The sequence below is a fragment of the Tyto alba genome, unplaced genomic scaffold (assembly GCF_018691265.1).
Source record: "Tyto alba isolate M040663 unplaced genomic scaffold, T.alba_DEE_v4.0 Super-Scaffold_18, whole genome shotgun sequence".
NCBI lineage: Eukaryota > Metazoa > Chordata > Aves > Strigiformes > Tytonidae > Tyto > Tyto alba.
Window position 1 is genome coordinate 26,299,293 of NW_024881280.1, and position 22,146 is coordinate 26,321,438.

The window sequence follows — 22,146 nt, forward strand, 5'->3', positions numbered from 1 at the left end:
TCTGTGGCATTAGTGACTGTTCCTATTCATGTACTGCTTGTGTGTATGAAAGCTTGTAAATTCATGATTTCTGTTGACATAGCTACAGGACACTGTCAAGTATCGGCCGCTTTTTCAACCTAACTGACCTTAGTTTTACAGATAAAATTAGAGCCAACATACTGATGTACATTGGGTTTGTGTGGCAAGGCTTTGGTAGTACAGGGACTACAGGGGGGGCTTCTGGGAGAAGCTGCTAGAAGCTTCCCCCATGCCTGATAAAGCCAATTCCTGCTGGCTCCATGATGGACCCACCACTGGCCAAGGCCGAGCCCATCAGCGACAGTGGTAGCACCTCTGGGATATCACATTTAAGAAGGAGAAAAAAAAACTGCTGAGCAACAGCAACGAGTAGAAAAGAGTGAGAATATGTGAGAGAAACAACTCTGCAGACACCAAGGTCAGTTAAAAAATGGTCTGAGAAGGGAAAAAGATGTTTATCATAAAACAACTGCAGATCACAAGACTATGTAAAAGACATGCAAAACCTCTTAACTCCAAAAGGCAGGGGAATATGTAATTGAGAACTGAATTAGTAAAACTGTTACAGACTTTCAGTGAGTATATAGCCTTATAAACTTTCAGTGAGTATATATATCCTTTCTCAGGATATAAAGAAACTGTAGTTTGGCCATCTTGTTATGAGAAACCAGAATAAGGATTTCTTTTTTTTTTTTTTTTTTTTACTATGTATTTTAAAATATAATGCAAAGCTTTGCTTTTCCCTTAAATGCTTCCATATAAATTTAGCTCTGTGGAACTTTTCAGCAACAATTATTTTTGTTCCATTAAATACTGTGATGGCTCAATCTCTTTGCATGTTTAACTGTATCCTGTTCCACTGACCCCGGTGATGTCTTTTATTTAAGGTCATCAAGACCTTATCCTGGAATCCAGATGATGCACACACGGATAGACCCCGCCCTGTGGGTGGACATGGTGAACCCCGCCTGACTTGTGCCTATAATGCAGGCATATGCTTCTAAGGTAGCTGTCTGGTTTCCCATTTTACTAAATGGAGATCTAGTCAATATAGTTATTATATATAGCAATTTATTTGATCAAACCCTGGGTGTTTACTTCGGGGTAAGATGAATGATACCACAGATCCCAGGTACACTGTTGACTATGGAGGCAGTATCTGTCCAAACCCAAGTTCAGTCAAATGAATGTTACTCACACTCTGTAAGAGGCTAGAGGCACAACAGCCTTATCCCATTCAAGGACACCTCTGAAAACAGGGATTCATGGCCAATGTAAAGACCCACCCTTACTGTAACACTACAGTATGTTGCCAGATTTATTTTTTCAGTTCATAGTGGTAAACAAATCTTTTATCTACATAAGTGTTTTAAACACACACTTTTGAAGAAAAGTACTCACCGTGAAACTACCATCTTAGTTTTTAAACAAAATTTATAGTAGAAGAAAACAAAGAAAAAATCCAAGAGTATATTATGTTCTTAGAGGCAAGTTAAAAAGCAAAATTGGACAACAAAAATCCACATCACACATCTGTATTTCATACAAAACAAAAAAGATCAATTACATAAAACAGGTCTTCACAAAAGTTTGGCAGTGTTAGACAAATGAATACAGATGCTATGCACTGCTTGAAAAAATAATTTATTTTGTTAGATTACAAAAATGACAATGTTCCATGTTACACTTTAAATTATGAGCTAGCAGCTTTAATCCTGCAAAGGTACTGTCTCCTGAGATGCAATAAACACTTGCGACCTTGCTTTCAAGAATAGCTTGGAGTAAGTCCCAAGTCAGCAGAAGGTAATGCAGTTTGATATTTTTGTTACTGCTTCATTGGCTAACATTTTATATTCTGATTGCAGAAAGTAGGTACAAATGGTGACATTAAATTAACATATGAAATTTCCAGGAAGACCCTTAACCAACCTTAAACATACCGGCAGACTCTGTGTCAAGCTATCAGTCTGCAGCAACGTACTCATTGCACAACAGACAGCTTTCATACACCTCATACTGTAACCACTTGGCACAATCTCAGCACTTTGTGTTCTGATTGGTCCTTACACTCAATACATGAGATTTGATTCTGGCTTCATATTGGTATAAATCAAGCATAGGCATTCTGAAGTCAATGCACCCACACCATAATCAAACTGGTGTGACACGTGAGTCAGACCTCATGTGTGTGAGTGAGTACCACAAACTTCACAGGTTGATGAGGACCTGGGCTTCGGAATAACATGGTAACAAGTTTCTCCTTTAATACTTCTACAGTGCTTTGTTCCTCAACCTGCAAGAGATGTTCTGAAAGTGCAAACTGTAGACTTAGTTTTATTTGCATCCATGCAATTCACAGAAAGTAAAAGTCAAGGAGTAGTTTGGTTGGACTTGATGATATTAAGAATCTTTTCCAACCTAAATGATTCTATGATTCTATATTTTTTTAACCCACTATGTAATTCTCATGATAGCTAAGTTGTCTTCCGACACCCCCCACCCCGACGATGGCAGATAATGGAAAAACTGGAATACAAACACTTTGGGAAGCTATCTTGGGACAAAAATATCACAGGACAAAAAAAAAAAAAAAGATTTGTCAGAGAATGCCTAACAAATAATCAAAACTGGTTTTATTTTGAGTCTTTTGTTCAAAAAAAAAAAAAAAAAGTCTATCAATAGTGCTGGTATTTAGATGTAAGGTAAAATCAGCTTCTGGCTACACATATGAAAATTCCTATTTTAGGTACTTAATGAATTACCAGATTTTCTTGAAAAACTGATGTGAAACAAAACATTTAGTGGTGAGTGTGAAATACAAATGATACACCTTAACAGATGAAGTATCTCTCCTTTGAGAAGGTTTCATTATTTTGAAACAGTAGTTTTCATTACAAAACTAAATTTGTTTTAAGTCTTCTTGAAAAATAAAAACACTTCTACAAGAACCAAAATGAACTCAAAATCCCATCTATCAGATTTTGAAAAAAAATCTAAAATAGAAAAATGCAATAGTCCCAAATTATTCTAAATGTTTACGGTTTACTATGAAATTATTTTTATAAGACCATGGATTTTTCAGTATTTGTTGATTGCCAGACCAGCACATATTGTACACTTGCAGACCTCCAAAACGCAATGAAAAAGTAGGTTGAGAACTTTTCTCCCTCCTTTTCTCAAATTCAGCATGAAATCATAACTCCACCGATATTAGAGACAAGGTTTCTGTTAGCTTTACTGATTTCCAAGCACAAAGGATTAATTTTCTTTTTGACCAGTAAAGTTTTACAGTGTATGAACATGTTTATGCGTGTCTCTGTTTATACTAAAGATACGTAATTATGTGAACAGGACGATACATGGTGTCTACATAGCTATTAGCAGTCTGAACACACCTTTACATTTCAGAAATCAATTTTGAAGGAAACTTCTATAGTTCTGGTTTCTACAGAAATGTGAGCTTCAACACGTTGCCTTCTCTGGTGTATTTTACAGGAATGAAAAGTAGCAACATGTCTATATGTACACACAGAATCAAACTCATGAGAAAGGACAGATAAGATGAAAATCTAACAGAGAAAAGACAGAAACACGTTTTTTCATACAGATGTCCCTAATACCCTGCTGAGAGTTGAGTTTATATGGGAATGTGGTCAGGGAGCCTTTTATATTAAATCAGGAGCTGGACTCCTTGCTTAACGAATGGGAAAGGTCTGTCAAGGACTTTATGTCAGGAAATAATCGCACATTGAGGAATTTCATTCCACTACACCTATCTCCATTACATGAACAGGTACAACAAGGTTTAAAGGTATTAAACCGACCTTTCTGGCTTCACACCAGTACAGAGACATCCTGCATCTGTGTAATTCATTGAAATTCTGCAGATTCTTTAAGGTCACTTTATGGCATACTGCAGTGGTACTAGTTGACTGCAAAATGTGATGTAATAAGTTCAGTGGCACATGGACAAGACACCCAGACAATCTTAGTTTTAGAATTTCCCAACCTAAAAGCTAGATCACAAGACTAATTTTGTTCCAGTTTTAGAATACTAAATGTAAAAAACACTGTATTTTATTCAAATTAAATGAAAACAAAAGATCTGGAGGCAAATGACTCATGCATCAACTTAATTAGGAGTGCTTGTAATGAGGTATCAGAACTAGCTGCTTTTTTAGTTATCCCCAAATTAATGAGACACTGGCAGGATAAAATGACAAAAGATGTTCCAGAACTCAAAAGTGACTAACATTTTTTTCTCATGCTCTTCAAGGAAAGAAAGAATTTAAAAATCAGCTTTTCCTAATAAGCACATATAGAAATCTCAGCTTCAAAAGTGATTCACCTTCAAAATCACAGTAATACACCAAAAGGACACTCTTACCTACAGTCTAAATGTTTATCTATTTGTCACTTTCTTCTGGCAATGTAATACAAAGGCTGAAATTTGAACATCTGATCTATTTGTTAAAACACATTGTACCAGCCAGCACTCCATACATAGCACATCAGCTATTACCAATGGAATTATTCCAAGTCTGAGATGCAGTGCACAGTGCACGTAACAGAATTTCCCAAAGAATGGGACATAATTAAGTCTAAATCAAAGTGAGCAAGTCTCTCACAGTAAGAGCTGACATGAAGTGGGATTGATGTCTGTTGATTAATATATTCAGGGCCTTCAAAGATAGTTTATAAAAGGCTGTCACAGTAGTGAAGTTTAAGAAATTACTTGCATTCTGGAAAAATGAAGTGTTCCATGACTTTTGATACTTGATTTTTCCATTTTCACAGAGATTTTTTTATCTCCCAAATAACAGTATTTTGTCCTACTTTTAAAAAACTTTGTTGATTAGTCTATTGTTAATTTACAGACCTCTAATCATTCAATGGTCAACAGGCTAACAGATTCACATTGTGTGACTAGTGAGCCTCACCACTCACTAAGGTTTCTGCATTTTCTAGCTTTATGACTGCACTGGAAACCTCTCTGGTGAAAACAAAACAAACAACTCCATGGTTTCTGATGGACTTATTGACATTCTGTTAGTCAAAACATGTAACAAAAATTCTGCCAGCTACATGATGTCTTCATGGTTGCAGCTGTTTGGATGAGAATGTGTTGTTAGTGCTGCACCCAGCAGTGAAAGCCTCGTTAAAAATGGTGCACTCATTGAGCTTTGTACACAAAATAGCTTATGCCACAGATGCAAACTATTCTCTTGACCAGCAGTAAAACACAGCTCATCTTCATCATTTTCTACACTAACTACAAAACTGGGTCACTGATGGTTTCTGTGAAGAGCCTAATGCCGGAGCATAAATTGGGCTGGTTTCCCAGTTCAGTGCTTGTTTAATAATGAGCGACACAGAAATCCATATTTGCAGAATGATACTGTGCGATCAGTTGGACTTGACGATCTTAAAGGTTTTTTCAAACATAAATGATTCTATGATTCCATGATTATCTTTAGCAAATTTTGGTATTGCTTCTCTGAAATATTTTAGATGTTGGCAACTGCTTCTACTGAGGGCAATTTGGTATCGACACACTGAAGAACTATATTTTGCAATATGTATTTTTTTAGGTTCTAGACTAAGCACTTACGCAGATCTCCTAAATTAGTTGTAGCCTCTTTTTCTGCCCAAAATCAATAATATTTCAGGGTTATTGCAACAACAATTTTGCTCTACAAACCGATAGTAGAATGAATGGTAGCATTTAGAAAATCTAGACAAACATGGTAAGACACATTTACTTTTGCCTGTGCGATAATATTTAAAATTAGGCAGCATGTGATCTGATGTTAGCCAGTTTACCAAGTAGGTTTTATTTTAGTAAACAAATAAGAGTGGTAGAATTCATATGAAAAGAAATTATAAGAAACAACTGTCTTCAAAATTAACGTAATTCAATTCCCTGGGCATAACAACTACCAAAATTATTAACAGGGGGTAAGTGAAGAAATGATGGTATGTCTTATGACATACTAGTGCACTGTAGATGGCAGATGAGAAAATCAGTCTAAGATCAAAACAACTCTGGTCTGAAGACAGATGAAAATAACAGACAACTCAGGAACAATTGCTGTACTTATTCAAGCAAAACATATATATATTAAGGAGCCATGTCGCTAAATAAAGACAGCAGAATTATCCTAAAAGAGATCTTTATGCAGTTCTTGTATTTAAATGTAATATTTCAATGAAAACATGTTAACAGTCAGGTTCCAAAAAATATTTAGTTCCAAATATCACCAAGTAGGTACCTAATTAAAATTACTAGAAATTTAAAAACTATCATCACTGCGTATTTTCTCAAGGCTCATGATATTACAGATTTTGCCACTATTAAGGCAAGAGAAAACAAAATCTAATTCTTGCAGCCTAAAAAATGACAGATGTGCAACTTCAGTTTTAGAAACATGAGAGCTATTGTTGTTAGCACAAATGATAAATGTTGGATGTTGTTGTATTTTAACCACAGCAATCTTCTTCATTTTTGTTGTCAACATTCCCAGAGACATTAGTTTACAGATTTTTAAAAGACCAAGGTTATCAGATTCTGCTCTGCTGTACTTCTGTATACAGCACTAACATGTTCTTCAGATTTAAAATGTAATTCAATTCTTTACATAGAAAAGCAAGAGTTCATACTCATAACAGCCTAGACATGCTTACAGTAAAGAGTTAAGATATGTTGTGCCAGAGTAAAAAGTATTTTAGTATGTAAGAAAAATAATTTATCCAATCTGGAAACTTATTTAGGGATCACTTATATTTAGATACAAGTACTAGCTCTAAAGCAGTTTTTAAATGAATACACCAAGAATAAAAATGTTTTGAAATTTTAATTTTACCATGAGGTAATTCCCATTCCTTCTACTACTAGTTTTCCTCTATATCTGCTTCAAAATTCTACAATTAGATCAAAACCACAGGAATTTGTGTGATGTCCTCCTGCACATCCGTTTTTGACAAGGCTGCATCCCCCGATATGGGTGTGCAGCTCACATTAACTTCAGTATCAATTACTTCCATGAGATGAACACAGGGCTTAGAGAGAGATAAATATATTACTAACACACTTTGAACATGAAGAGTTTAACAGAGCCATTGTAAAATTCAATCGTAACAAGCAGTCCCACATAAATTCACAAATAAATTCTTCTGCATGTTGTAGAATGTAGTATGAGGATGTTATTCAGTTTCATACGACTAATTTTTAGCCATAAAAATGGTATCATTGTTACAAAAGTACCTACTTGTTTACTTTCAAAGTAATATTGGCACTTTCATTTATGAAAAATTCATTCACTGCTACACAGTGCACAGAATATGCCTTGTAAGCCAGAGATGAACTGATATGCAGATTCCTTAGCTCAAAAGTGGATTTTTGAATAGTATTATTTTCTTTGTTCTAAGGAATTGTAATATATCTTCTTTATTTACTTTCATGGGATAGCTAGTAAAAATGTGGCTGAGGTTTGAATATCCAAGAAGTACTTTCACCATCACTGAAGACTGGCTTCCATCAAAACTTTGAGAAGCAAATGTAAGAAAATTGCTTTGTTTTACAATGTAAAATTTTATTTTTTATCCGGGATGAAGTTTAATTTTTATTTTGATCTTTCTTCTTAGGTGGACATAATTACATAATAAAAATAAATTTTTGAATATTTAGTGACAACTCAAAAATAATTAAAAATAAGTACTCTTAAGTCTGCTGTAAAACATTAAGGAACTAAAGGGCATAAAATGTAAAGGTTATTCAAGAGACAATTATTTGATGATGAAATAAAGGGCCAGTGGATTACCGAAAGCACAATATTGAGCGACTGTATTTCAGGACAGCATTAAAAAGACACAGATGCCTGATACTAGCTTGTTAAATGTGTATGCACTTAGTACATATATACAAAGTTGCCTGATTTACCAAATGCTGAAAAGAACAAAGAAACAAACCACAGTTTTCAGGTGTCATACCACATTTTTTGGTTATTGAAAACTTTGGGCAAGAATCAAGGAATGGGTCATTAAAGAGTTAAAGCATTACAAAAATCTGATTGCCCAGAGGGACAGCAATTTTTAAGATCTGACATATACAAAATGTTTTATTAAAATATTATCTGGTTTTCTACTTTAAAAACTGAAACTGGTCAGAGGAATATTATTTCAGGCCAATATGGAAAAAATATTATTTCTTTAACCACGAAGGGACAGTTTCACATAATGTCACGAATAGAACTTTAGCCCTCAGTAAAAAGGAAACAAAATTCACTTTGTAATATGAACCTCTATCAAAGGTGGAAGAGAGACAAATATTACATGCTATCTGGACTGCCATGCCAAAAGGGTAAATTTAAGAAAGAATTTCCTGGCTTTGGAGTCTGCAAGCCTACTCATTAAAAATTCCTCTTTTTTTTTTTGTGGTTTGACTTCTTCCCTTCTGTTACCCCAGCCTTTTTAGAAAATTTTAAAAAAGGATATAAAACTCTGCTGGAAACCCAGTCACTTGGCCAAAGACAAATATACTAAACACTGAGCATATTTAAAGTCTTAAAGGCAAAATTATTCACCTAGTAGATGTTTCTGTCCCGAGTTGTACAAAAATCGACTTAATATTTGATGTAATAATGAGGGAGTTCAGACTGATTGTCCTTAGTTTTCTAACATTATAAAGCAGAAGTGATACTGTTTTAAGGAAACAGACTTCAGATTTCTGAGTTACAATTGAGGAAAAAAATGTATAAATACATAAAATGGTAAGCGCAATCAATATCCAGATTTTTACAAATTTCTTGGGAAAAAGAGAGGATATTGTTTTTCTGTGTATTACTTCTCAGCTGAGATTCTTACAGCTCCAGTCATTTACCAACAGGTGCTTTACCTCAAAAATTGTTTCAACTTCAGTAAAGTGGGTTGGGCATATATTTATCCATCAGCAATCCATGCATCAGACCTCATTACAACATGAGGTGTTTTGAGAGCATGATTTACTGTTTTATAATGTATTTTAAAATTACCTTTCTATATTTCTAGTCATAATTTATAGGTACTATAAAGTCTACAAGCTGGTGACATTTTATTTTGCAATTTTTTAATGTTTCACCAGGCAAACCAGCTAAAATACTTTAAACACCATATTTCCAGCTGTGCTCTGATCTAATTAAAAAAATAAATTACAAATGTTGGATACACTTAAAGTAAGTTTAGTTTATGGTAACTGTGGCTTGAGCTAAACAGTTTCAGGACATCCACACTCTTTGCAGACCATGACACAAACAGGTTTCTATTTGTCCTGCCTTCTCCAGAGTAGAAGTTTATTTGTTTATGTTTTTGTCTTGGACCTGTCATTGCTGTTGAGATCAGAAGAGGTGGATGTGCCTGTTTTGCTTTCTTGACCTTCTGAATGAGCAGATGTGCCAGAAGTCTGCAAAAAGCCAATGCCAGCACTACAATGCATAGCATTATAGACATACAACAGGTAAAGAAAGCTTTTTTTAACCAAATCAGATTTTTCTTTCAATTTTAAGTAACTTAGGTGTATAGAAAATGAAATAAAAATTAATTCATTTTTTTTCCCATTTCCTTGTCTGATTTGGATGTTCTCAAACATCTTAAGAAGTTCTGCTTGAAACAGGATGAATATAATGGGATTGTCAGGTAATTGCACTGTCCAGAGAACCCACTGGGACTGCAGAACACTTCTTCAGAAAATTATAAAAAAAAAAACAAAAATAAAAAAACAACCCTATCCAAAAAACAGTCCTGTTTTCAAGTGGCACATAGTGACCTGCAAATTATGCCTGAGGTACCTACAGTGCTAAAAATAGCCTGTTTCAGTGAAGAAATAGGGTTCTTAAATGTGAAAGGAGCCTACAAAACAAAATGGTTTCACTAGTGTTCATGTTGCTACAATACTCTGATAGATTTGGCAATTTTTTCAAGGTACATTAGTAGTGATTCAACGGGAAGCACTAGAGAGGAGGACAAAACAAGGACCAGAAACACTTGCATTTCTTTCAACAGCAGAAAATTCTGCTGTGATGTGCTGTTTGAGGCCACAGTAATGCAGAATTGTATCCAATTTGTTTAGAATAGAGATATCTGAACAAATACGACTGTGCAATATTGTATTTCCATAACATTTTAAAATCAATATTACATACTTCTTCTAATTGAGAACAAAATAGAATAAATAAATGATCATTAAACCCTGCTATTAAAATTTTCACAGCCACATAGCAGTGCCCTTCAACATGCTTAATACAGATGGGTGAGATTCAGGTGCTTTTAAGTGCCTTACCAGAGGTTATTGTTCTGGTCAGAAGAATAATTCTAAACAGCTTATAACAGATATATGCTGAACCTGAAATCATTATAAGAATTTCCACTAATTTTGAGGAAATTTGGTTTTGTTTAATATTTAGCACTTCTCTCTTTAAAGATTGTTGCAAACTGAAGAACCTAAAATCACAGGTGTGTCTGCACAACAGTGTATAATGACTCTCATAATAAATATTAAGACAAAGGTAATTTCTGAATATTTTTTTCATTATTAATAATGTTACTAAATGTTATAAAAAAACAAATGTCAGAACAATTCCTGTACAGGGGTAAATAAGCTATAGCAAAGATTAATGTCACAGGTCTTTCATTTCACAATACTTCAGGAATACCATAAATTTAGTTTAGGAGGACTGCAGAAACAAATACATGAGAATAGCATAATCCCAGAAAACCTTTGGTGTACAAATTACATAAATTATCACAAGAGTTCATTAGACTCACTCTTGGTACTCTATCATTTAAGTGTTTGGCAATAGCTGAATCATTAAGGTTGCATCACTCCTACAGCACATGGAATTACTACTGTTCAAAACCAACATGGAGTGGAATGGTATTTACCACAGAGAAAGCTGGTGTGTTTCTGTAAAATGTTCTACTGCTTCTCACTCTCTGCTTGCAGCTTCATTTCACTGACAGCAGCATTAATGGAATCTTCCTTGATGGCACTTGTCTCAAAAGGAACCATTCTTTTCACAAGTGCTAGAAATAAGTCAGACAAAAAAAGCAATTAAACACCTTAATAGAAACACATTTTGCTGTCTGACCAACAATGTTTATATGAAACACATATTTCATTATACAATATTATAATTTACACAGCAAGTAATATGGTATTTACAAATACTCAATATTCATACTGCTATTAATTGAGAAACTGACTGATTTTTCTAGAGAAATAGATTATAATACAGGCATAGCCAAGAGCTTTCCTATACAGAAGAAATGTAAACTGCATCTTAAAGTTTAATAATTCCACTAACATTTATTTTCCTTTTAATTTTCCAGCATTTTTGTTTAAATAAGACAAAACAAACCACTCAGAAAATTCCCAAAGAAGTATCTTTACCAATAACATGAACTAAAGTCAAGAAGTGACACTGAACAGGTGTTCATAGGACGCCATACTGTGTATATACCTTCACAGAAGGGTACATATATAATACCTATTTCTAAATACATTATATTGCATCAAAATCTAGACAATATGAATTGACAGAACACCTTATGATAAAGTGCTGGAGGAAAAAAAATCTGAATATACAAACATCTAGCAATTACTTAGCAAAAGGCAGAAATTAAGGGAAAGAAAGTAGATCTGAGCTTATACAACATATCCTTCTTCTAAAGGCCTTCCTTGTATCATAAGCGTGTAAGAAAAGTGGTCCTTCCTGATTGTTAGCAGTAAATACCCAGAGTGTAATTTTTTAATAGTCCAGAAAATTGTAGTAGTATACAACCGAAAGTTATTTAATAGGAAGCAAGTCTTCACAGTTTGATTAGGAGAAGTGAGATGTTTTCACTTTCAGGAGAATGACAATCACTGTGTTTGGAACATTACTAAAACAGTGAGTTACCATTTTTTCAGTGTAAAGTTTGATCTAAAACTATGCCACTGTATGCTATTTCAGCAGTACCTCCTGTGGTCAGTATTCATAGTAAAGTGAAACATCATAAAGAAAATTAATTGATAAACTAAATCAATTTGCATTTTTCAAAGTGGTGATGTCAAGTTTCCAATCATTCCAGGTTCTCATCCTTGAGCAGCCTAGAATGGTGTCCCACAGCACCAGGATGTTACTATGTCTTTCTACTTTTAATTATTTATAGATGTCAATACAAATACTCTTAAGAACTTATGAAAAATTATACGTAGAGGGATAAATAAAGACATCAGCATACATCACAGGAGTAAGTTGTTATGACAATAGAATCAACATTCAAGACAACTTGTTTTTATTCAGGCGTCATACCACTCATACTATATACCATGTTGACACAAGAGTGTTGCGTATCACCAGAGCCAAAGGGCCAGAGAAGACTGTGTATCCTGGCTACAGAACTTGCAAGAACTGGTGGCTATTTTCTTCTCCATAAAGTCACAACTTATGAAGCCCTGGAACATAAATTCCCAACAACAATAGAAAGCCTGAAAGCCATATGGCTTCTGGGAAACCATCCAGGTTAAAACCTTGAAGTGATGAACTGTACAAAGAGAAAGGCAGGACCCAATTCACAAAGCTAATGCAAAGCATGTGCAACTCTAGGGACCTTTGTAATACAAAATTTAAGAAAAATACAGTGACATGAAAAACAATTTCTGAGGATTATTCTTTAGATAACAACTAGTAGTGATTTTTTAGACCAACCATTCTGGTCTGATGATAATATGGACTACAAATCATGTTTAATGTATGCCTCTTTGTATAAATTATTTTCTCAGTTAAACTTCTTCCTTTTTAAGAAAACGGGTATAGAAATAAAAGCTCATTCCCACAGCATCTTTAAAATAGTTTGCTATGGAAAAGTTGTTATAATTGTAGAAATTATACCAGAAACAGACATAAAACAGAATGCTAATGTTAATTACTTTTCCTTCTAACTTCCTGCTGCATTGGCAACTTTTTACTAAATATATATACATGGAATCAGATTGTTGTTCCCTTATTTATTTGTTCATACTTTCTGTCCCTCTTTCTTCAACAAATTTTAAACTTAAATCCTGGGATCACTCTTGCAGATAAATTAAATTATACCATTCAAACGTGTCTCCTCCCCACCCTGGTGCTCTCTAGAAGTCATAGGACCTCCATATTGGGAAGAGAGCTTCTAGTACTACTTATTGACTCTATAATCCGTAAGGTTTCATGAATTTAAGAGAGATGGAGTGGGGAAACATTAAATCACAAAGGCTTGCAAATTGCTCAAAAGGTAAATGGAAAAAAAAGGCACTACTTCAGAAACAGAAGAATGAAGGAGATAAATTAATCACAGAAAATAGGTGATGACATTTATATGTAGATTTATTAAAAGCTACAGGAGATTTGGGAGCAAAAGACCTCAAATCATACTTTGCTGTCAAAGTCTCAGATTATAACTAATTAATATCACTACTGAAATTAAAAGTTCATGGCATTTATGTGACTAACATGACTGAAGTAGCTGATTTTATTATTTGCCACTCACTGGCTATTACAAGAAAAGCTCCTTAATATTAATACCAGTGCCGAATTTTCACTGTCCTCAAGAAGTATAGCAACAACTTCAAAATATACATTTGACTGGTGGCGATTAGGTTGAGTATAAAGGTAAAACAAAGGCACTAATCAAAGTCTATGGAGTAATTCACGCACCTTAGTGCCATAAGCTACCCCAGACATCCACAAAGGGCTGCGAAAGATGTGATGGGACCTATGGGAAACCTACGTCTTCTTGGAATGACAGCTAGAAGCATACTCTAGGACATCTAAAATGACATTAGGCATCTTCAACAGGCACCTGACTTGATCACTAAGCATAAAGAGCATATAATAACACTAACTCTTAAGAGAAAACAATCAGCAAAGTGAGAAATTAAGAACACCACCTTCATTCTACCAGAGTCAAATCAAATCAGGGATAGAAAAATTATTCTATGCCTTCTTCTCTATTTTAGCCTCAGAAAATTTAAATAATGGATTTTTATAGAATACAAGTAAGAAACTAAAACTAAAAAGCATTTTGTATCCAATTCCTTTTCCATAAAAACAAATAGGAAAAAGTGAAACTGTTTTCTTACTTTTTTGCCTTTTTTTTAAAAAAAAAAAAAAAAAAAGTTTTAAAAATAGCTCTTTACCATCTGGGCAAAAGAACAAAACTAAAAACACTCTCAGCACCATTCTGGAATTTGGAAAATATGAAGATCGGCTTAATTTATGATGTGGAAAATACCTTCCTAAAAGTTTTAAACAAGAAAAACAAAAGAAGGCCCTTAACCATGCCTGAACATGATTTCAAAAGGAGCCTTCCTCAAATGCTGAAGACGTTGCAAATATTTCATAATTATCAACATTGAATCACTCCTGCCTTTCATTCATCACTTATTTTTTTACCTCTAGAAAGCTTAGTGCTGGTAAAAAACAGCTGAATCAGAGAATAAATACCCTGAACTGGTTCATCAGATTGGTATTCAGATTACATGGATCCTATTTCTCTGACAACTGCCTAAAACTGATTTGAAAGTACTAAAGTAACAAAGACCTAGCAAGTTTCATTCAGGCTAAGCAATATAAATATACTGTAATACTTTAGGAACATTTATGCTGCATCTTTAAATTTCAGCAAGTTTTTGCAGTGGAATCACAGAGTTGTTGTGGTTGGAAGGGCCTGCTGGAGGTCATCTAGTCCAACATGCCTGCAAGGTATGGGTTATTTCTTTTCTATACCCCAACCAGGCTGATCTGTACTCTGACTTGCAAGACTTTAACAGGGATGAGGTTAGGGAAAATGGAAAAACAACTCTGAGTCAGGGGAAACTGTTCCTGAAGTACAGATGAGATGGAGTCATTTGCTCTTATGCTTTATTCCCACTACTGTTATTCATTATGCTCTGCAAAAAAAAATATTAATCACAATCCACAGATTCTGAGAGAAATAGAAATCAATTATCTTTAACCTCATCAGATCAACTCAGGACTTACTGGTGAGCAGTAATGTACTGCAGCACTCATTCTAAGATGCAAAGGTTTGAAAGTGCAATGAAGCCTGAAACAGGACTTTCTATTACATAGAGTGAAACTTACTGAATAGGTTCCCTGTACAGAAACTGGCTATATTGAAGAGAAATGGAAGGTGATATCCTTCTGAAGAAAAGCATTCTGATATCCACGTATGCTCAAACAAAACCCTTAAAAAACTTTAAGTTAGTTTTGACACTCATGCAAAGGTGTGCTTGTACCAGATAAAGTTCTAATTTGTCCTATCCTTTACTGAGCAGTTCCTATCTGTATCAGAGATCCTGTGACCCTGCATGACCACCAGTTGTAAATGCACTAGAGGATAGAAAGAATAGTTAAAAACAACTACTGAAGTAGAAGTAGAATTAGTGAATTCAACTTTCACCGTTAAACTGCTACGCAAGCATGAGACTAACTAGTACAAACAATAGATATGAGAAAGAATCCTTGGCTGAGGATGTGTCTCTGGTCCCTGAAAAGATACACAGCTTACACAGCTCAGATTCTTCATGCAGGGATTCAGAATCCAAGTGCAGCCCTTTTTTTTGGCATAGGTCTGGATGACAAACAGAATACATTTTATGTCCCAGTCAAAAAACCCAAACAACTATTAGTGGGATATAATGAAGTACTTCCTAGACAAAGGCATCCATCCAGTATCTAAAGCTAAAACACAGGAAGACTCTTAAGATTCTTCCAGCATTTTTTATTTGTTGAAAAGTAGTGGCTTACTCTCTCAAGTAAAACAGCTTTAAAGGAGGAAAATATATTACTTGTAGATTTTTTCTGTGAAACAATACTTACAACCTGAATCTGAGAGGAGTGAGCTGGACAAAAAGCTGTTTTGAGTTCGCCATCTAGAAGAGGGAGCAGCCACTTCTATATCAGAAATTTCAGGATCCACTTTCACATCCTATGGCAGACAAATAAAAGTAACATGTATCTGTTAATATCAAGCAGCTGTAAACTTTAACAAAAAACATACAGTAGCACACATACAGGTACACACTGTGATTTCACACATGCTAGAAAATACTGATTTGAGTTCACAGAATTCTCTGTGTTGCAGTTAGGTTCAAATTAATTTGCTTATGAATATCATGCCCATTTCATCACTACAAAATCTCTGCAAAAAAATGCATTGCCTTCAGAAAAGCACTGGGAGCTTTGAAAGTTTCTGTCACTACAAAATGCTGTGAAAATGCTCTCTCTCTTGTTTACATCACATCCACAATTCAGGACAAAGCACTGCGGCAGGGCAGATATCAGTGAAAGATGAATTCTTCATCAGTGAATGGTCCACATTAATTCACTGAACTTCCACAAGTAAGTAGTAATAAGAATTAAATCCGTTTTCCCTGCCAGTGAGGAAACTCAAACTTCATTGATTTCTCATACCAAAATACCTGAAGTTGTTTTTCCACTTTTTGTTAAACCATTAAATAAAGTATGAAGTACAACGTTACTATTTATGGCTAGATCCATACAGCATAGTTTTTTGGTGAGTAAAGTCATTTGGTCTATAAGCTAAAAAAAGATAATTTTTAAAAAGCCATTTAAACAAAAATCTCCGTAAATCTTTATTAGGACTGCAGCAAGTAATCCCCAGTTGCAATATCTTCTAAAATAAGATTAAAAGCTCGGTTTGGTTTCCAAATTACTGTTTCTTGAAATGAGAAGACATAATGCATCAGTTCATAAAACACTAAATTTTGCTGCTGAATTCTTATCATAACCAGCCACAGGGAATTTTGTTAAAACATTTTGCAATTTATCATTCATGCTGATACTAAGATTTGGAAACTAAACAGAAAACAAAATCAAATTCAACATACAATGAGCTTTTGTCCCATCACTGAAGAGGGATTTACTCCTATTAAGAGTAACGGGAGTTATACTTATCTATCCCCTTACATGCTGATGAGACTATTAGTATCGAAAGTGTACGTAGCACAATAACAACTGTTAAAGAATAAAAAAGTTTTTGTCTTTTCATTGTTTCCACAAATGCTATTTTAGAACAGAGCTTTTAAACAAGCAAGGTGCTTCTACCAGCATCTGCAATACAAAATGGTTTTCTCTTTACAGAAATCTTAAATTTTCTCATGTGCTTCATTTACAATAATATCTGTATGCTGTGTTTGACTAAATGGTCAGTTATTCATGGCAGGGAAACTGTCCTAAAATATTTGCATCTATCCATCATAATATGTATCTTTAGTTTTCCTCTAACTTTCTCTTTTGAATTTGCTCTGGTTGGTATTTCTCTATTATTTATTTTATTTTTATATGCTATAGTTACCTTATTTTCCCCCAATTTCTTCTTTATCTACTATCACTCAGCCCTTTCTTATTTGAAAAATCACTATTGTTGTAATTGATGGTATTCTGTCAGCCTCTGGTCTCCTTTATTACTGGAAATTTTACATTTTAACACATACAAATAGTAACTATGATTTTCCTGGGCTTCTAAGCAACAGGTATTTTACAGCCATCTAACAACACTAAAGAGGAGTAGAAAGATTGAGTGGGGACAAATGAAATCATAAGAAAGGAAGAAAATTGACTCCTTCTAAGGGAATATTCAACTTTGGTTTCAGTTTTGCTCTCTAAAAATAAGAGACTAGGACACAGGATTAGATAATGCCTGTCTGAGATTAATGTTGGCAAGCAAGCTGAAAAAAGTGTATTTTAAGAAAGGCTAGAAAGAAAAGCATAACAGAGGAGAAAGATTAATTCCACAAATAATTTTATCTAAAATGGTCTATGTAAAAATTTTGCAGGAACTCCCTTTTTTAAAACATGCATTTTCTTATCACTTACCAAATATCTGTCTGCTTTGTATAGCAGAAGCACTACGCTGTGTACAGAGCATGAATCAAAACTATCAGAAAGAATGGACTTTGATGTCCTCAAGCCTACACTCTTCCATCAATCAATTTTAGAGACTCCCAACTGACTAACAGTAAAATAATAAAAATTAAACAACAAACATTTGAGTTAGTTCCAATGGAGAGTACGAAAGGCAAGCATTAAAAAGGGGTTTTGTAGACTAAGCTAGCCTGATCACTGAAATCAGATTAGCACCCGTCTGTTACTTGTTTTTGAACATTCTGTTCTATTTGTAACAGCTGTGACAGTAGAGTACTGTATGTCATGAAAAAAAACAATTAGGCCTGACTAAATGGAAGCCATTAAACGTTCTCTGTTGTCTAAAGAAAGAGGAAATACTGTTTTGGAATCATCTTTATACTGTATTCTGAATATAGAGTTTAAATCATGCTAGCTCAGTAAGTTCAGCCAGTTTAGTGCAATATCATATTCTACTGTCAGCTGATTGCATTCCACTTAGCTTTTCAGTGTTTTCCAAATTTCAATGGCTATTGAATTATTAACTCTTGTGTGAAGACAATAGAAATTCAAGAAACTGAAGATTATCATTAGCAACAGACTGAAAGTGAATCTGTCCTATTTCTCCCTTTCAATTCTTTCCTACAGAAGAACAAGATAGCTTTTCCAAGTGACTTAATACCTTCTTCTTACAACAGCAACTTACTAAAAAATACTCTGTATTTATTTTAATTTTTCTACTATTTAAAAGACCTACTGGTAAGTATGTCCTCATTTTACAGAAGGAATACCGTTATGGAGGAGGTAGGGAACAAAAACAGCTTGAAGTTTTTTGATACACAGTGTGTGAATCTAGATTTTGTGCTCAACTGCTCAGAGACACTGGTAAGATTCATTGCCAAAGAATCTTAATTTGATTGTGGCAAGTAGCAAAAATACTAGCATGATTTTTCAGTTCTTAGCACTTATTTCAACCACGTCCATACGAAATTGTAGTTCTGGCAAAGTAAGCTGCTATCACAATGACACGCAGTGAGAAGTGATGTGACAATGAACAAGCAATATGAAGAGAAATAAAGTGTGTTAACAATTAGAAAGGTGAACTCATTACAGGCAATGTTTCTAAATAAGAGCACTGGATTCGTATTGCAGGGAGTTAGGAAATTATGCTTAGCCCTGCTATCAGTCCACTGAGTGAACTTTAGGAAATCACTTCTCCTCTACCTGGATTTTATATATATATATCTGAATTAGACATCATACAGCATCTTTTGTAAAGAACGCAAAGCTCAGCTACTGAAAAATCACTATACATGATCTACAAATTAATCATCCTTTTAATGGAGGAAACACGTTTCTATAGCTATTTTTACATGAAAGGACAAGGGAAAGTTGAACAAACCAAGCAAAAAATTGCTGTAGACAGCAATTTTACAAAGCAGGTAAACACTTCAGAGTAATAAGACACAGTTAGACAATTTTCTGGGAAATTTTAAAGACTTTTGAAAAGTTTACATGGCACTTTACAATGAAGACAATACTTCTCACATCAAATTTTACATCAGCCATGGCAGCTACATAAAACAGAAACATTCATGTGTGATTTAAGTCTGCATTTGTACTAGCAGTTAACATACATCAAATAAGCTTATGTTGCTGATTGAAAGTAATCAGGACACAAAAGTGGACTATACACACATACCTTGAATTGTTGGACACCTTGTTTTGAATCTTCCAGTTGTTGCTGTAGAGAACTGACTATTTCTTTATACCTCGTATACCTTTCCTCAATCATCTCCCTTCGGCAATGGGACTCCTAGATATGCATTGAAAGATCTAAATGATTTTGTAATGTGAAAAGCAGTTAATAAATGTTGGCTGGCTATTGTAAACACAGGTATCACCAAGGATTTTCAATACAGCAAGAACGAATTAATTACTTTCAGTTGTTGAAATACAGGGGCCATGCAAAAGCATAATGTTCTGTATAGAAAAGTAATGTTAAAATGAAAATAGGTTAAAATGTGATTGGCCTCATCCTTAACTGGTGAATGATTTCTTGTAACTCTTTCCAAAATTCAGTAATATCATACCTTTTAACAGAAATTCTGTAATGGTGAAAAATTAATTACAATACTGTAGAAACAAGCACTTGAAGAAAAAAAAAGTGTTCTAAGGATATGGACTAAACAATATTTCTAAATAAGAAAATGCTTCTCACTGAACTAGCTAATGATTCACTTGAATGAATAAAACTACCAGAAAAGTTATGAGGCATTATCAAAGATTTATGTTCTCTTTCCTTCTCTCTTCCTATGAAAACAGAGTGAAGAACTTGATAGCAGTGGAAAGCAATGAATGGCTTTGAAATACTCCATTCATGCATACCACTTGAGAGTAAAATATGCTATGGTACATAAAAACCCAATGCATTATTTTCAAATAGAAGAATTAATGAAGCTCTAAACTGATATTCTCACAGATAAGGTATAAAGCTTAGCTCTCTTGAATAATAAATTATTTACCAAACAATACATAGTTGTTGGTAGGGACTCATCTTAAGAAAACAGTCCTTAAGAAAACTAAACATCGTGGAGAAGGACAGAGCTCAAATTAAACCAAAGAATTCGGGTTCCAATCTCATGAACGTTGGCTAAGTGATGACTACACCAGACCGGAAAATGGCAAAGTCATTTCATAGTGACATCAAGCAAGTGAGTGCAAGTGTGAAGGAGATTGTAGAAACCCTGCATTCAGGCTTCTCTTTTGCCTAGCTGAGAGCAGAATTTTCTCTTTAGCAGTGCAGAACCTTCATAAAAAGAAGGCAAATGCCAACCTCTGTCAGAGCAAAAAGCTTGTCTGGGGATACCTTGAATGTGAAATTAAAACTATACATCTCAACAACGTTTCACTTTAAAAAACCCAAACATTTCAATCTTCATTTGTGTTCCTAACTCTGTTGATGTTGACAGCAATAAAACAGTGTATAATTGTCATGGTTTGAGCCTGGTCGGCAGCCAACCACCACGCAGCCACTCTCTCCCCCTTCTCTTCTGGCAATGAGAAAGGACAGAGAGCCAGGCTTGGGGTTTGAGATAGGACTGGGATGGGGAAAAAAATCCCCCTTTATGGTCAAAAGCAAAAGACAGTCTCGTTAGGGGAAGTAAAAAAAGAACATACATTTATGTCCTAGGTTTCCATGGCGGGGGTTTTGGTAGCAGGGGAGGGGGCTATAGCAGTAGACCCTGTGAGAAGCTTCTCAAAATATCCCCTGGCTCCAAGTCAGACCCACCTCTGGCGAAGGCCAAGCCAATAGTAACTGCACCTTTGCAATAATATACTTAAGGGGGACCTGAGAGGGGGTTGGGACTTGTGAGGAGGAGTTACAAGAAGGATGAACACCCAGGTCAGTGGAAGGAAGGAGGAGGAAGGGGGGAGGTGTGCTGGAGCAGATGCCTGTATCCCATGGTGAGATGGCAGGGCCGCCCACCCTGCCACCCATGGAGGTCCACAGTGGAGCAGAGACCAACCTGAAGCCTGTGGAGGAGCCCACACCAGGACAGGCGTCTGTATTTAAAGGGAGCCAGGACTCTGAGAGGAGAAGAAGCCCCCACAGTTGAGGTTCAGCACTGGGAGGGAGGACTTCAACACATGGGGGTGACGCACACCAGATCAGCATGGGAAGAGCTGCAGCCTGTGGGAAGGACTCACTGCAGAGAATGTTCATGGAGGACTGTCTCCAGTGAGAGGGGAGCCACGTGGAACAGGGGAGGAATGTGCAGTGTTCACCTCACCTCCCGAGAAGGAAGGAGCAGTGAGCTGACTGTAACCCCCATGCTCTTCCCCTTGTGCTGCTGGGGGAGGAGGTAGAGAGATTGGAAGCAGAGTTGAGCCTGGGAAGAAGAGATGTGGGGGGAAAGTGGTTTTGGATGTGGAGGCTCTTCTCACTGTCCCACCTTGACTTCTAAGTGTTGTCTTTGTTACCGTAGGAATTAGTGATGTTCTTTCTTTCCTTCCCCTAACGAGTCTGTCTTTTGCTCCTAACCATAATGCGTGAGCCACTTCTCCCTGACCTTATCTGGATTCCTGATACGTTTTGCTTAATTTTTCTCCTTCCCATTCCTGAGAGGGGAGGGGATGAGTAAATGCCTGCATGGTGCTCAGTTGTCCTCTGCTGTGGCCCCCTCGGCCTGCCGTTGCCACCACC

The 22,146-nt window shown here is 35.4% G+C and overlaps 1 protein-coding gene across 1 annotated transcript in view; it reads right to left on the bottom strand.

Annotated features, from left to right (window-relative positions):
• Positions 1–1,649: 1,649 nt before the first annotated feature.
• The window catches only part of CEP128 (centrosomal protein 128), a 129,470-nt gene continuing 108,973 nt past the window's right edge, over positions 1,650–22,146 (bottom strand). The window contains exons 22-24 of the mRNA XM_042791201.1: positions 19,642–19,755; positions 15,894–16,002; positions 1,650–11,076 (exon numbers count right to left, since the gene is read on the bottom strand). Of these exons, the coding sequence (XP_042647135.1) occupies positions 10,970–11,076; positions 15,894–16,002; positions 19,642–19,755 (330 nt within the window). The 3' untranslated portion in view covers positions 1,650–10,969. The remainder of the gene's footprint in view (positions 11,077–15,893; positions 16,003–19,641; positions 19,756–22,146) is intronic.